This window comes from Argopecten irradians, unplaced genomic scaffold, assembly GCF_041381155.1.
Source record: "Argopecten irradians isolate NY unplaced genomic scaffold, Ai_NY scaffold_0572, whole genome shotgun sequence".
NCBI classification, from domain to species: Eukaryota; Metazoa; Mollusca; class Bivalvia; order Pectinida; family Pectinidae; genus Argopecten; species Argopecten irradians.
Genome location: NW_027188039.1, coordinates 2,978 through 17,387, shown reverse-complemented (window position 1 = coordinate 17,387; position 14,410 = coordinate 2,978). Strand labels below are relative to the sequence as shown.

The 14,410-nt window shown below is 42.8% G+C and overlaps 3 protein-coding genes across 3 annotated transcripts; all 3 read left to right on the top strand.

Annotated features, from left to right (window-relative positions):
- The first annotated feature begins 2,368 nt into the window (after positions 1 to 2,368).
- LOC138313062 (uncharacterized) lies at positions 2,369 to 3,154 on the top strand. Its single transcript, XM_069253715.1, has one exon. It carries the CDS (start codon positions 2,369 to 2,371, stop codon positions 3,152 to 3,154), a length of 786 nt encoding a protein of 261 aa, XP_069109816.1.
- Positions 3,155 to 5,816: 2,662 nt separating this feature from the next.
- On the top strand, positions 5,817 to 7,600 carry LOC138313061 (uncharacterized). Its single transcript, XM_069253714.1, has 2 exons — positions 5,817 to 7,073; positions 7,115 to 7,600. The coding sequence occupies exons 1-2, from the start codon at positions 5,817 to 5,819 to the stop codon at positions 7,598 to 7,600; spliced, it is 1,743 nt and encodes a 580-aa protein (XP_069109815.1).
- A 380-nt stretch (positions 7,601 to 7,980) lies between these two features.
- LOC138313060 (uncharacterized) lies at positions 7,981 to 9,441 on the top strand. The gene has a single exon (XM_069253713.1). It carries the CDS (start codon positions 7,981 to 7,983, stop codon positions 9,439 to 9,441), a length of 1,461 nt encoding a protein of 486 aa, XP_069109814.1.
- Positions 9,442 to 14,410: the final 4,969 nt, after the last annotated feature.

Below are 14,410 nucleotides of genomic sequence, written 5' to 3'. Positions count from 1 at the left end.
GGGAAGCAGGAGAATGTCTATGACAGGGATGGAAATCGAAATGAGTCATATTGCCAGACAAAAAAACAACAATACATTCTACAAGTCCGAACGGTGGGGAGATAACGACTAGTCAGAACGGCGGGGAGAATGAAGGCGTTGTGAGTAAATGTACGCGCGTGTGTGGAGGAAACGTTTACAGGCAGATCTTGTTCAAAAACAATACTTGTTCGAGTTCATAGGACTAACTCACCAGAGCAAGCTACCTACATGTATGCCATAATCGACGATCAAAGTAATCGGACATTGTGCAAGCCTGGTTTCTTCAATATCATGGATGTCTCAGGAGAGACAGTTGAACAATATACTCTGGTATCCTGTGCAGGGGACTTGCCGACACAGGGTCGGCGCGCACATGGATTCTCAGTTTCCTCTCTGAACGGCCAGTTTACCTTACCCTTACCTGACATACTGGAGTGTGATCAGATACCCAACAACCGTACAGAGATTCCTACTCCAGAGATCACCAACTATCACAGTCATTTGAAGGACGTCAAGTTGCCTCCGTTACGGTCTAATTCTGAAATTCTACTGTTGATTGGGCGCGACGTGCCAGAGGCTCATCACATCTGTGAGCAGATTATTGGTCCACCCAATTCACCATTTGCCCAGAGGCTAAACCTTGGTTGGGTGGTTGTAGGGAATGTATGTCTGGGAACTACTCATCCTCCGAACCCATCAGAGGTCTCTGTTCTCAAGACAAGGATACTTGGAGATGGTCGACCTACATTGTTTGATCCATGTGACAATCAGTTTAATGTGAAAGGGGTTTGCGAGGAACCAATCATTGGACAAGGAGTATTCAAGCAGACTCATGATGACAACAAAGTTGGCTTGTCTGTAGAAGACAGAGCATTTCTGGATCTCATGGACAAAGAATTTGTACGAGACACTAGTGGTAAATGGACTGCACCGTTGCCTTTTCGCAAACCTCGTCCTAGACTACCTAATAATAGGCACCAAGCCCTTAAACGAGCTCAGCTTCTCGATGTCTCTCTTCAAAGGAATTCCGTTAAGCGCGAACACCTTGTCACCTTTATGAAAGGAATCTTAGACAACGGGCACGCGGAAGTGGCCCCTCCACTTAAGGAGTTGTGAGTAAACTTGAGGAGTGCTGGTATTTGCCTCTTTTCGGCGTTTATCATCCTAAGAAACCAAATAAGATCCGAGTAGCACCGCGTCATGGTCATACAATTCCACGTCTGGAATTATGTACCGCAGTCTTAGCCGTGGAAATAGCAGAAATTGTCACAGAAGAGCTATCCTTTCCCCGAGAACATGTGTTTTTCCACACCGATAGTAAAGTTGTACTGGGCTACGTAACTAACACAACTCGACGGTTTTATATCTATGTGGCCAACAGAGTCTGCAGGATCCTGGAATTTTCTAGACCAGACCATTGGTTCTACATCTCTACCGAGAATAACCCTGCAGATGTCGGCACTCGATACATCGATCCAGCTCGCTAAGAGGAGAGCATGTGGATTCAAGGACCTAAACCAAACATATCCCCAACTGAATCCTTAATTTTCCCTTTGGTTACCCCAGAGGAGGATACTGAAGTTCGACCTGAGGTTGTTCACGTGGCTAAAACGGACATAACGAACAGTGAGAAACCTCATAATTGGTCAGAGCGATTTGAGAAGTTCTCAAGTTGGAAAAGGCTGTTGTTGTCAATATCTTTGATAAAACACTTAGCTGAGTCTTTCAAGTCAAATCACGGCAAGTGCATAGGATGGCACAAGTGTGACATTTATCGGTCAGTTGAAAACTGTGCTTCTGCAGAAGCATTTATTATCAGAGAATTACAAAGGGAATTCTATGGGGACACTAGGAAATGTCCAAAGGAACTTTCACCCTACTTGGACGAAAACGGCATGATACGTGTTGGAGGAAGGCTACAGAACTCAGATTTACCGAGACACGAAGTGAACCCTATCTTAGTACCCGGCCAACATTACGTCGCGATGCTGTTGACTAGACACTTCCATAACGCTGTTCAACATCAGGGTAGACACCTGACAGAAGGGGCGATAAGGGCCGCAGGCTTTTGGATCACTGGGGTCAAGAGACTGGTTTCTTTCGTCATTCATCACTGTGTGAAGTGTCGGAAACTTCGAGGAAAGCATTCCCAACAGAAGATGGCTGATCTACCAGAGTGGATCGTGTTACGCCAAGCCCGCCATTTACATTCGTTGGTGTCGATGTTTTTGGACCTTGGACCATTGTCACACGCAGGACAAGAGGCGGTTCAGCTTCAAGTAAACGCTGGGCAGTGCTCTTCACGTGTCTGTCATCTAGGGCGGTTCATATTGAGTTACTGGAAGAAATGAGCTCATCATCGTTTATAAACTCTGTGAGAAGATTCTACGCCATTAGAGGAAAAGTTGCAGAGTTCCGTTCTGATAGGGGAACCAATTTTGTTGGGGCAATCTCGGACCTTGACGCTACAGCAATCTTCATAGAAGACCTAAACATCAAGGAATTTCTCCGTGAATCTGGTACCATCTGGAAATTTAATCCTCCCCACGCCTCACACTTTGGAGGCTCCTGGGAAAGGATGATTGGCGTTGCACGACGCATACTAGACTCCATGTTCCTCAACAACAATCGTAACCTCACGCACGAAGTCTTGTCGACATTTATGGCAGAAGTAACAGCGATCATCAACGCGCGACCATTGATTCCTGTTTCAACAGATGTAGATGAACCATTAATCTTATCTCCAGCAACCCTTTTGACACAGAAAACAGGAAGTCGGATCGAGTCGTTTGAATATTTTAACCAGAAAGACATGCTTAGATCACAGTGGAAGCATGTGCAGGTGCTCGCTGAGCAGTTCTGGAGTCGATGGCGAAAGGAGTTTCTACCTGTGTTACAGGCCAGGAGGAAGTGGAATCACGAGTCTCGCAACCTTGAGGAGGGAGACGTTGTTCTCATGAAGGATGAACAAACAGCGCGCAACGATTGGCCTCTTGGTGTAATCACGCGTACCTTTCCTAGTGAAGATGGACTTGTTAGGAAAGTTGAGATTCAGATATCGCGAGAAGGAAAGAAGTCAACATTCGTCCGTCCAGTAACTCAGGTTGTTATCATTTGTTCCAAGGAGACATAGACTGTCAGCTGTGGTCAAGTGATAAACTATGTTGTGTATAATTGATGTCTAAGTGTGTAACAGTTTAGTTCATGAACATCATGTTGAAACCTTTGCAAAATTTACTGTTAAGAGCTGGAATTATTTTGTTTATAAATATGTTACTCTTAAGTTGATTAGAGATAAAGTTAGTGATATTATTAATATCAGACGGGGAGTGTGATGGAACCAGGAGTTCTCTCCCTTTGATTGATAACTTAATAATCAAGGTATGGTATTAGAGTTACCTGCCCCTGTCTGTATGTCATTTCCGCCCAAGGAAAGGATGGTCTCGAGAGAGATAAAACTGCAAAAATGTAGCAACTATGTGGCCCCACACGTTGTAAGTGTATAGTTTAATGTTAAATGCATTAATTATTTCATGTGTGACAATTTAAAATTGTGATGAAGCTATGTGCGTACCATGTATTTGGTATTTTTTGTATAAATGCACATGAAGCGATGTTTTGATTTCACCGGAAATCGTGCAGTTTGTCAATTTGATTCTCTGACATGTTTTTGAGTGATGTCGTTTTATTATTGCTGTTTATAAAGCAATACCTATCAGTCTTTACGATATTATTTTGTATCTTAGTGGTAGATAGCCATGTATAACATGTATGCCCTAGCTAAATGTAAATTACTAGTGCACATGGTTTAATCATTGTTAGTCGGTATGCAAAATAGAAAACCTCGTATAGGCAATGGTCGATGTATGCAGGTTTTCGATGTAGACAGGTTGTCGTTGTATGCAGGTTGTCGTTGTAGAGAGGTTAATCATGTGAATTACAGTTTTCTTTTATTTTCATTTGTCAAATCATAATATTAAAGGATTGAATTGTTATATCCTATAATGATAAGGAAATCCCATCTTGATACTCAGAGATAGTATGTACCAAATGTCAAGTTATTAAATACCTGTTTCTGCATATTTACTGTAGAGTTAACAAGTACACTTTTAATATTTCTCTTGAAATATTACATTGACTAATTCATTGTGTAAGTGTGATCTAGTCCAGAATAGTGTTTATTTGTGCAATAGTTATTACAACTTTATTAGGTGTTTGTGAAATTAGCACTTATGTAATAAGTTTAATCCTTAGGATTAATATTTGTATCTGTAAGAGTGAATGACTACAGAAGTTAGAGATCATTAAGTAACAATATTTACTTGTTTGTATTTCAGGTTTTACTATACTCCACTATAAGCCACTATACACCACTTTATGTGGATCTGTAATAAAGGTTGGAAACAGTTCAAGGAACTTTCTGTTTTTTGAGACAGAACAGTAAAACAACGTGTATCAGCTGCACAGTACATGATGTCTACATCCAGGGATCAGGATCCCAGCAAATTGTTTGAGCAAGGAGGGTATCTTGCGCCCATGCAGGAGTATGGGTCACAACTGCAGGTTCCCGACAACGCCCATGCTACTCCAACAGAGATGGAAAGGTCCCATCGGAAGAAAAACCTCACAGGAGGTGGGGAGGAACTGTATGAGGCCACGGTAGAGACAAGTACCGCCAAACTTATCAAACTCCGAAAAAAGGTAGAGGATACTATCGAAGAGTTTAACTCGGCCAAGCACGAAAGAGACTTAGTGATAAAACTAAAGGATCAGCTAGGAGCGGTCTATGACAAATACCTAGACGAGGTGAAAGGATTTATGAAATATTTAACTTGTATTAATACCTCCTCCAGTAATAGTGAGAAAGTTTCGCAAGAGATGATACATATCAAAATCTATAGAAAGGTAACAGATGTGCATAACGAGATGGTGGAGATTCTTAAGCAGCCAGAAACAGATATCGAAGAAAACAAAGAGCAGAAACAAGAAGTGAAAAAGAACTCTCAAACCAAAAGTCATTCATCAGTGAGCAGTTCTAGTAGTCGCAGGAGTTCGCTATTAGCACTTCAACGTGCAAAGTTAGAAGCAGCTAAAACTAGTTTGACATTTACACGCCAAGAAGTTGAGATGCAGAAACACCAGGCCAAGATGGATGCTGAAATTCTTCGACAGAGAGCTCAGTATGAATCTGACCTCCAGTATCTAAAATCACAACGAGCAGCAGCCGTAGCTCAAGCCGAACTTGAGGCCATGTATGAGGAGTATGGTGAAGGCGACATAGACAGAGGACCACAACTCTCATTACCTTCGATGGACAGTAAGGAGCTTACAGCGCAGTTTATCAATGCGCAGGCACAGACTGAGAGCCATGGACCTCCTAGATTGGAAAACAACACCCTTGCACCGATAAATACAGGTCAAGATTCTGCCTTTGAAGGAGGTAGGTGTCCAGTACATGAGTCTTCCATTGATGGAGAAAAAGTCTGATAGGACGATTAATGACAATAGACAACAGATGGATCCTAATGCACCTAGTTTTTACCCAGAACGACTAGGTTATTCTGATTTCACTAAGTACCTGTTACGTAAGGACTTGCTCCTGCAGAGACTTACCACCTTTGACGACAAACCTGAAACATTTTCAATGTGGAAGGCTAGTTTCCAGTCTGTAACCAAAGAACTCAGCGTGACAGCTAATGAGGAATTCGACCTGCTTTTCAAGTGGTTGGGACCGGAGTCCAAGAAGCACGCTTTGAGCATAAGAGCGTCTCCATGAGCGATATGGATGTCCGGAAATGGTAGAGGCCTCATTAAAAAGGAAACTAGAGAAGTTTCCAAGGTTGGGTTCAAAGGATAATGCCAAATTATACGAATTGGCAGACATTCTTTCAGAAGTGGGAGCCATGATGGAAGATCCCATTTATGGCTCATTATTAGGCTATTACAACACCTCTTCAGACGTTCTCCCCATTGTGGGTAAATTGCCTCTCCATATCCAAGGGAAATGGACAGTCAGAGCTGCAAGGTATAAGAAGGAGAAGAGTGTAGCCTTTCCTCCATTCTCGGAATCTGTGGTGTTCATAAAGGAAATGAGCTCTATGCTTAATGACCCCGGCCTTGTATATAAAGATACGTTGACCACTCGAACAAGCAATGAACCGCGTTCCAAGGACAGAGTTCGGTCAAATATTCAGGTGAATAAAACTCAGGTGTCGTCTAACGAGAACTCTAACAAACAACCCAAGAAACAGTGTTTGATACACAACACATCTAACCACGACATAAATCAGTGCAGGGCATTCCGTCTTAAATCCTTGTCGGAACGGAGACGTATATTAAGCGAACACCGCTTATGTTTTCGATGTTGTGACACAGATGCTCATATATACAAAAACTGTTCAGTCTCTGTAAAATGCGCAGAATGCAGCAGCAGTCAGCACCCTACGGCGCTCCATCCCAGGGATGGACATTCTATATCCGGAAATCGAAATGGTCATAAGCCAGACAAAAACAACAATAATTCTACAAGTCCGAACGGTGGGGAGATAACGACTAGTCAGAACGGCGGGGAGAATGAAGGCGTTGTGAGTAAATGTACGCGCGTGTGTGGAGGAACGTTTACAGGCAGATCTTGTTCAAAAACAATACTTGTTCGAGTTCATAGGACTAACTCACCAGAGCAAGCTACCTACATGTATGCCATAATCGACGATCAAAGTAATCGGACATTGTGCAAGCCTGGTTTCTTCAATATCATGGATGTCTCAGGAGAGACAGTTGAACAATATACTCTGGTATCCTGTGCAGGGGACTTGCCGACACAGGGTCGGCGCGCACATGGATTCTCAGTTTCCTCTCTGAACGGCCAGTTTACCTTACCCTTACCTGACATACTGGAGTGTGATCAGATACCCAACAACCGTACAGAGATTCCTACTCCAGAGATCACCAACTATCACAGTCATTTGAAGGACGTCAAGTTGCCTCCGTTACGGTCTAATTCTGAAATTCTACTGTTGATTGGGCGCGACGTGCCAAGGCTCATCACATCTGTGAGCAGATTATTGGTCCACCCAATTCACCATTTTCCCAGAGGCTAAACCTTGGTTGGGTGGTTGTAGGGAATGTATGTCTGGGAACTACTCATCCTCCGAACCCATCAGAGGTCTCTGTTCTCAAGACAAGGATACTTGGAGATGGTCGACCTACATTGTTTGATCCATGTGACAATCAGTTTAATGTGAAAGGTGTTTGCGAGGAACCAATCATTGGACAAGGAGTATTCAAGCAGACTCATGATGACAACAAAGTTGGCTTGTCTGTAGAAGACAGAGCATTTCTGGATCTCATGGACAAAGAATTTGTACGAGACACAAATGGTAAATGGACTGCTCCGTTGCCTTTTCGCAAACCTCGTCCTAGACTACCTAATAATAGGCACCAAGCCCTTAAACGAGCTCAGCTTCTCGATGTCTCTCTTCAAAGGAATTCCGTTAAGCGCGAACACCTTGTCACCTTTATGAAAGGAATCTTAGACAACGGGCACGCGGAAGTGGCCCCTCCACTTAAGGAGTTGTGAGTAAACTTGAGGAGTGCTGGTATTTGCCTCTTTTCGGCGTTTATCATCCTAAGAAACCAAATAAGATCCGAGTAGCACCGCGTCATGGTCATACAATTCCACGTCTGGAATTATGTACCGCAGTCTTAGCCGTGGAAATAGCAGAAATTGTCACAGAAGAGCTATCCTTTCCCCGAGAACATGTGTTTTTCCACACCGATAGTAAAGTTGTACTGGGCTACGTAACTAACACAACTCGACGGTTTTATATCTATGTGGCCAACAGAGTCTGCAGGATCCTGGAATTTTCTAGACCAGACCATTGGTTCTACATCTCTACCGAGAATAACCCTGCAGATGTCGGCACTCGATACATCGATCCAGCTCGCTAAGAGGAGAGCATGTGGATTCAAGGACCTAAACCAAACATATCCCCAACTGAATCCTTAATTTTCCCTTTGGTTACCCCAGAGGAGGATACTGAAGTTCGACCTGAGGTTGTTCACGTGGCTAAAACGGACATAACGAACAGTGAGAAACCTCATAATTGGTCAGAGCGATTTGAGAAGTTCTCAAGTTGGAAAAGGCTGTTGTTGTCAATATCTTTGATAAAACACTTAGCTGAGTCTTTCAAGTCAAATCACGGCAAGTGCATAGGATGGCACAAGTGTGACATTTATCGGTCAGTTGAAAACTGTGCTTCTGCAGAAGCATTTATTATCAGAGAATTACAAAGGGAATTCTATGGGGACACTAGGAAATGTCCAAAGGAACTTTCACCCTACTTGGACGAAAACGGCATGATACGTGTTGGAGGAAGGCTACAGAACTCAGATTTACCGAGACACGAAGTGAACCCTATCTTAGTACCCGGCCAACATTACGTCGCGATGCTGTTGACTAGACACTTCCATAACGCTGTTCAACATCAGGGTAGACACCTGACAGAAGGGGCGATAAGGGCCGCAGGCTTTTGGATCACTGGGGTCAAGAGACTGGTTTCTTTCGTCATTCATCACTGTGTGAAGTGTCGGAAACTTCGAGGAAAGCATTCCCAACAGAAGATGGCTGATCTACCAGTGGATCGTGTTACGCCAAGCCCGCCATTTACATTCGTTGGTGTCGATGTTTTTGGACCTTGGACCATTGTCACACGCAGGACAAGAGGCGGTTCAGCTTCAAGTAAACGCTGGGCAGTGCTCTTCACGTGTCTGTCATCTAGGGCGGTTCATATTGAGTTACTGGAAGAAATGAGCTCATCATCGTTTATAAACTCTGTGAGAAGATTCTACGCCATTAGAGGAAAAGTTGCAGAGTTCCGTTCTGATAGGGGAACCAATTTTGTTGGGGCAATCTCGGACCTTGACGCTACAGCAATCTTCATAGAAGACCTAAACATCAAGGAATTTCTCCGTGAATCTGGTACCATCTGGAAATTTAATCCTCCCCACGCCTCACACTTTGGAGGCTCCTGGGAAAGGATGATTGGCGTTGCACGACGCATACTAGACTCCATGTTCCTCAACAACAATCGTAACCTCACGCACGAAGTCTTGTCGACATTTATGGCAGAAGTAACAGCGATCATCAACGCGCGACCATTGATTCCTGTTTCAACAGATGTAGATGAACCATTAATCTTATCTCCAGCAACCCTTTTGACACAGAAAACAGGAAGTCGGATCGAGTCGTTTGAATATTTTAACCAGAAAGACATGCTTAGATCACAGTGGAAGCATGTGCAGGTGCTCGCTGAGCAGTTCTGGAGTCGATGGCGAAAGGAGTTTCTACCTGTGTTACAGGCAGGAGGAAGTGGAATCACGAGTCTCGCAACCTTGAGGAGGGAGACGTTGTTCTCATGAAGGATGAACAAACAGCGCGCAACGATTGGCCTCTTGGTGTAATCACGCGTACCTTTCCTAGTGAAGATGGACTTGTTAGGAAAGTTGAGATTCAGATATCGCGAGAAGGAAAGAAGTCAACATTCGTCCGTCCAGTTACTCAGGTTGTTGTCATTTGTTCCAAGGAGACATAGACTGTCAGCTGTGGTCAAGTGATAAACTATGTTGTGTATAATTGATGTCTAAGTGTGTAACAGTTTAGTTCATGAACATCATGTTGAAACCTTTGCAAAATTTACTGTTAAGAGCTGGAATTATTTTGTTTATAAATATGTTACTCTTAAGTTGATTAGAGATAAAGTTAGTGATATTATTAATATCAGACGGGGAGTGTGATGGAACCAGGAGTTCTCTCCCTTTGATTGATAACTTAATAATCAAGGTATGGTATTAGAGTTACCTGCCCCTGTCTGTATGTCATTTCCGCCCAAGGAAAGCATGGTCTCGAGAGAGATAAAACTGCAAAAATGTAGCAACTATGTGGCCCCACACGTTGTAAGTGTATAGTTTAATGTTAAATGCATTAATTATTTCATGTGTGAAAATTTAAAATTGTGATGAAGCTATGTGCGTACCATGTATTTGGTATTTTTTGTATAAATGCACATGAAGCGATGTTTTGATTTCACCGGAAATCGTGCAGTTTGTCAATTTGATTCTCTGACATGTTTTTGAGTGATGTCGTTTTATTATTGCTGTTTATAAAGCAATACCTATCAGTCTTTACGATATTATTTTGTATCTTAGTGGTAGATAGCCATGTATAACATGTATGCCCTAGCTAAATGTAAATTACTAGTGCACATGGTTTAATCATTGTTAGTCGGTATGCAAAATAGAAAACCTCGTATAGGCAATGGACGATGTATGCAGGTTTTCGATGTAGACAGGTTGTCGTTGTATGCAGGTTGTCGTTGTAGAGAGGTTAATCATGTGAATTACAGTTTTCTCTTATTTTCATGTGTCAAATCATAATATTAAAGGATTTAATTGTTATATCCTATAATGATAAGGAAATCCCATCTTGATACTCAGAGATAGTATGTACCAAATGTCAAGTTATTAAATACCTGTATCTGCATATTTACTGTAGAGTTAACAAGTACACTTTTAATATTTCTCTTGAAATATTACATTGACTAATTCATTGTGTAAGTGTGATCTAGTCCAGAATAGTGTTTATTTGTGCAATAGTTATTACAACTTTATTAGGTGTTTGTGAAATTAGCACTTATGTAATAAGTTTAATCCTTAGGATTAATATTTGTATCTGTAAGAGTGAATGACTACAGAAGTTAGAGATCATTAAGTAACAATATTTACTTGTTTGTATTTCAGGTTTTACTATACTCCACTATAAGCCACTATACACCACTTTATGTGGATCTGTAATAAAGGGTTGGAAACAGTTCAAGGAACTTTCTGTTTTTTTGAGACAGAACAGTAAAACAACGTGTATCAGCTGCACAGTACATGATGTCTACATCCAGGGATCAGGATCCCAGCAAATTGTTTGAGCAAGGAGGGTATCTTGCGCCCATGCAGGAGTATGGGTCACAACTGCAGGTTCCCGACAACGCCCATGCTACTCCAACAGAGATGGAAAGGTCCCATCGGAAGAAAAACCTCACAGGAGGTGGGGAGGAACTGTATGAGGCCACGGTAGAGACAAGTACCGCCAAACTTATCAAACTCCGAAAAAAGGTAGAGGATACTATCGAAGAGTTTAACTCGGCCAAGCACGAAAGAGACTTAGTGATAAAACTAAAGGATCAGCTAGGAGCGGTCTATGACAAATACCTAGACGAGGTGAAAGGATTTATGAAATATTTAACTTGTATTAATACCTCCTCCAGTAATAGTGAGAAAGTTTCGCAAGAGATGATACATATCAAAATCTATAGAAAGGTAACAGATGTGCATAACGAGATGGTGGAGATTCTAAAGCAGCCAGAAACAGATATCGAAGAAAACAAAGAGCAGAAACAAGAAGTGAAAAAGAAATTCTCTCAAACCAAAAGTCATTCATCAGTGTGCAGTTCTAGTAGTCGCAGGAGTTCGCTATTAGCACTTCAACGTGCAAAATGTTAGAAGCAGCTAAAAACCTCAGTTTGACATTTACACGCCAAGAAGTTTTGAGTGATGCAGAAAGATGAAATCACCAGGCCAAGATGGAATGCTGAAATTTCTTCGACAGAGAGACTCATGTATGAATCTGACCCCTCCAGAATCTAAATTCACAACGAGCTAGCAGCCGTAGCTCAAGCCGAACTTGTGAACATGCCATGTATGAGGGAGTATGGTGAAGGCGACAGACTAGACAGAGGACCTCAACTCTCATTACCTTCGATGGACATCTGTAAGGAGCTTACAGCGCAGTTCTATCAATGCGCAGGCACAGACTGAGAGCCGTGGACCTCCTAGATTGGAAAACAACACCCTTGCACCGATAAATACAGGTCAAGATTCTGCCTTTGAAGGAGGTAGGTGTCCAGTACATGAGTCTTCCATTGATGGAGAAAAAGTCTGATAGGACGATTAATGACAATAGACAACAGATGGATCCTAATGCACCTAGTTTTTACCCAGAACGACTAGGTTATTCTGATTTCACTAAGTACCTGTTACGTAAGGACTTGCTCCTGCAGAGACTTACCACCTTTGACGACAAACCTGAAACATTTTCAATGTGGAAGGCTAGTTTCCAGTCTGTAACCAAAGAACTCAGCGTGACAGCTAATGAGGAATTCGACCTGCTTTTCAAGTGGTTGGGACCGGAGTCCAAGAAGCACGCTTTGAGCATAAGAGCGTCTCCACGAGCGATATGGATGTCCGGAAATGGTAGAGGCCTCATTAAAAAGGAAACTAGAGAAGTTTCCAAGGTTGGGTTCAAAGGATAATGCCAAATTATACGAATTGGCAGACATTCTTTCAGAAGTGGGAGCCATGATGGAAGATCCCATTTATGGCTCATTATTAGGCTATTACAACACCTCTTCAGACGTTCTCCCCATTGTGGGTAAATTGCCTCTCCATATCCAAGGGAAATGGACAGTCAGAGCTGCAAGGTATAAGAAGGAGAAGAGTGTAGCCTTTCCTCCATTCTCGGAATCTGTGGTGTTCATAAAGGAAATGAGCTCTATGCTTAATGACCCCGGCCTTGTATATAAAGATACGTTGACCACTCGAACAAGCAATGAACCGCGTTCCAAGGACAGAGTTCGGTCAAATATTCAGGTGAATAAAACTCAGGTGTCGTCTAACGAGAACTCTAACAAACAACCCAAGAAACAGTGTTTGATACACAACACATCTAACCACGACATAAATCAGTGCAGGGCATTCCGTCTTAAATCCTTGTCGGAACGGAGACGTATATTAAGCGAACACCGCTTATGTTTTCGATGTTGTGACACAGATGCTCATATATACAAAAACTGTTCAGTCTCTGTAAAATGCGCAGAATGCAGCAGCAGTCAGCACCCTACGGCGCTCCATCCCAGGGATGGACATTCTACATCCGGAAATCGAAATGGTCATAAGCCAGACAAAAACAACAATAATTCTACAAGTCCGAACGGTGGGGAGATAACGACTAGTCAGAACGGCGGGGAGAATGAAGGCGTTGTGAGTAAATGTACGCGCGTGTGTGGAGGAACGTTTACAGGCAGATCTTGTTCAAAAACAATACTTGTTCGAGTTCATAGGACTAACTCACCAGAGCAAGCTACCTACATGTATGCCATAATCGACGATCAAAGTAATCGGACATTGTGCAAGCCTGGTTTCTTCAATATCATGGATGTCTCAGGAGAGACAGTTGAACAATATACTCTGGTATCCTGTGCAGGGGACTTGCCGACACAGGGTCGGCGCGCACATGGATTCTCAGTTTCCTCTCTGAACGGCCAGTTTACCTTACCCTTACCTGACATACTGGAGTGTGATCAGATACCCAACAACCGTACAGAGATTCCTACTCCAGAGATCACCAACTATCACAGTCATTTGAAGGACGTCAAGTTGCCTCCGTTACGGTCTAATTCTGAAATTCTACTGTTGATTGGGCGCGACGTGCCAGAGGCTCATCACATCTGTGAGCAGATTATTGGTCCACCCAATTCACCATTTGCCCAGAGGCTAAACCTTGGTTGGGTGGTTGTAGGGAATGTATGTCTGGGAACTACTCATCCTCCGAACCCATCAGAGGTCTCTGTTCTCAAGACAAGGATACTTGGAGATGGTCGACCTACATTGTTTGATCCATGTGACAATCAGTTTAATGTGAAAGGGGTTTGCGAGGAACCAATCATTGGACAAGGAGTATTCAAGCAGACTCATGATGACAACAAAGTTGGCTTGTCTGTAGAAGACAGAGCATTTCTGGATCTCATGGACAAAGAATTTGTACGAGACACTAGTGGTAAATGGACTGCACCGTTGCCTTTTCGCAAACCTCGTCCTAGACTACCTAATAATAGGCACCAAGCCCTTAAACGAGCTCAGCTTCTCGATGTCTCTCTTCAAAGGAATTCCGTTAAGCGCGAACACCTTGTCACCTTTATGAAAGGAATCTTAGACAACGGGCACGCGGAAGTGGCCCCTCCACTTAAGGAGTTGTGAGTAAACTTGAGGAGTGCTGGTATTTGCCTCTTTTCGGCGTTTATCATCCTAAGAAACCAAATAAGATCCGAGTAGCACCGCGTCATGGTCATACAATTCCACGTCTGGAATTATGTACCGCAGTCTTAGCCGTGGAAATAGCAGAAATTGTCACAGAAGAGCTATCCTTTCCCCGAGAACATGTGTTTTTCCACACCGATAGTAAAGTTGTACTGGGCTACGTAACTAACACAACTCGACGGTTTTATATCTATGTGGCCAACAGAGTCTGCAGGATCCTGGAATTTTCTAGACCAGACCATTGGTT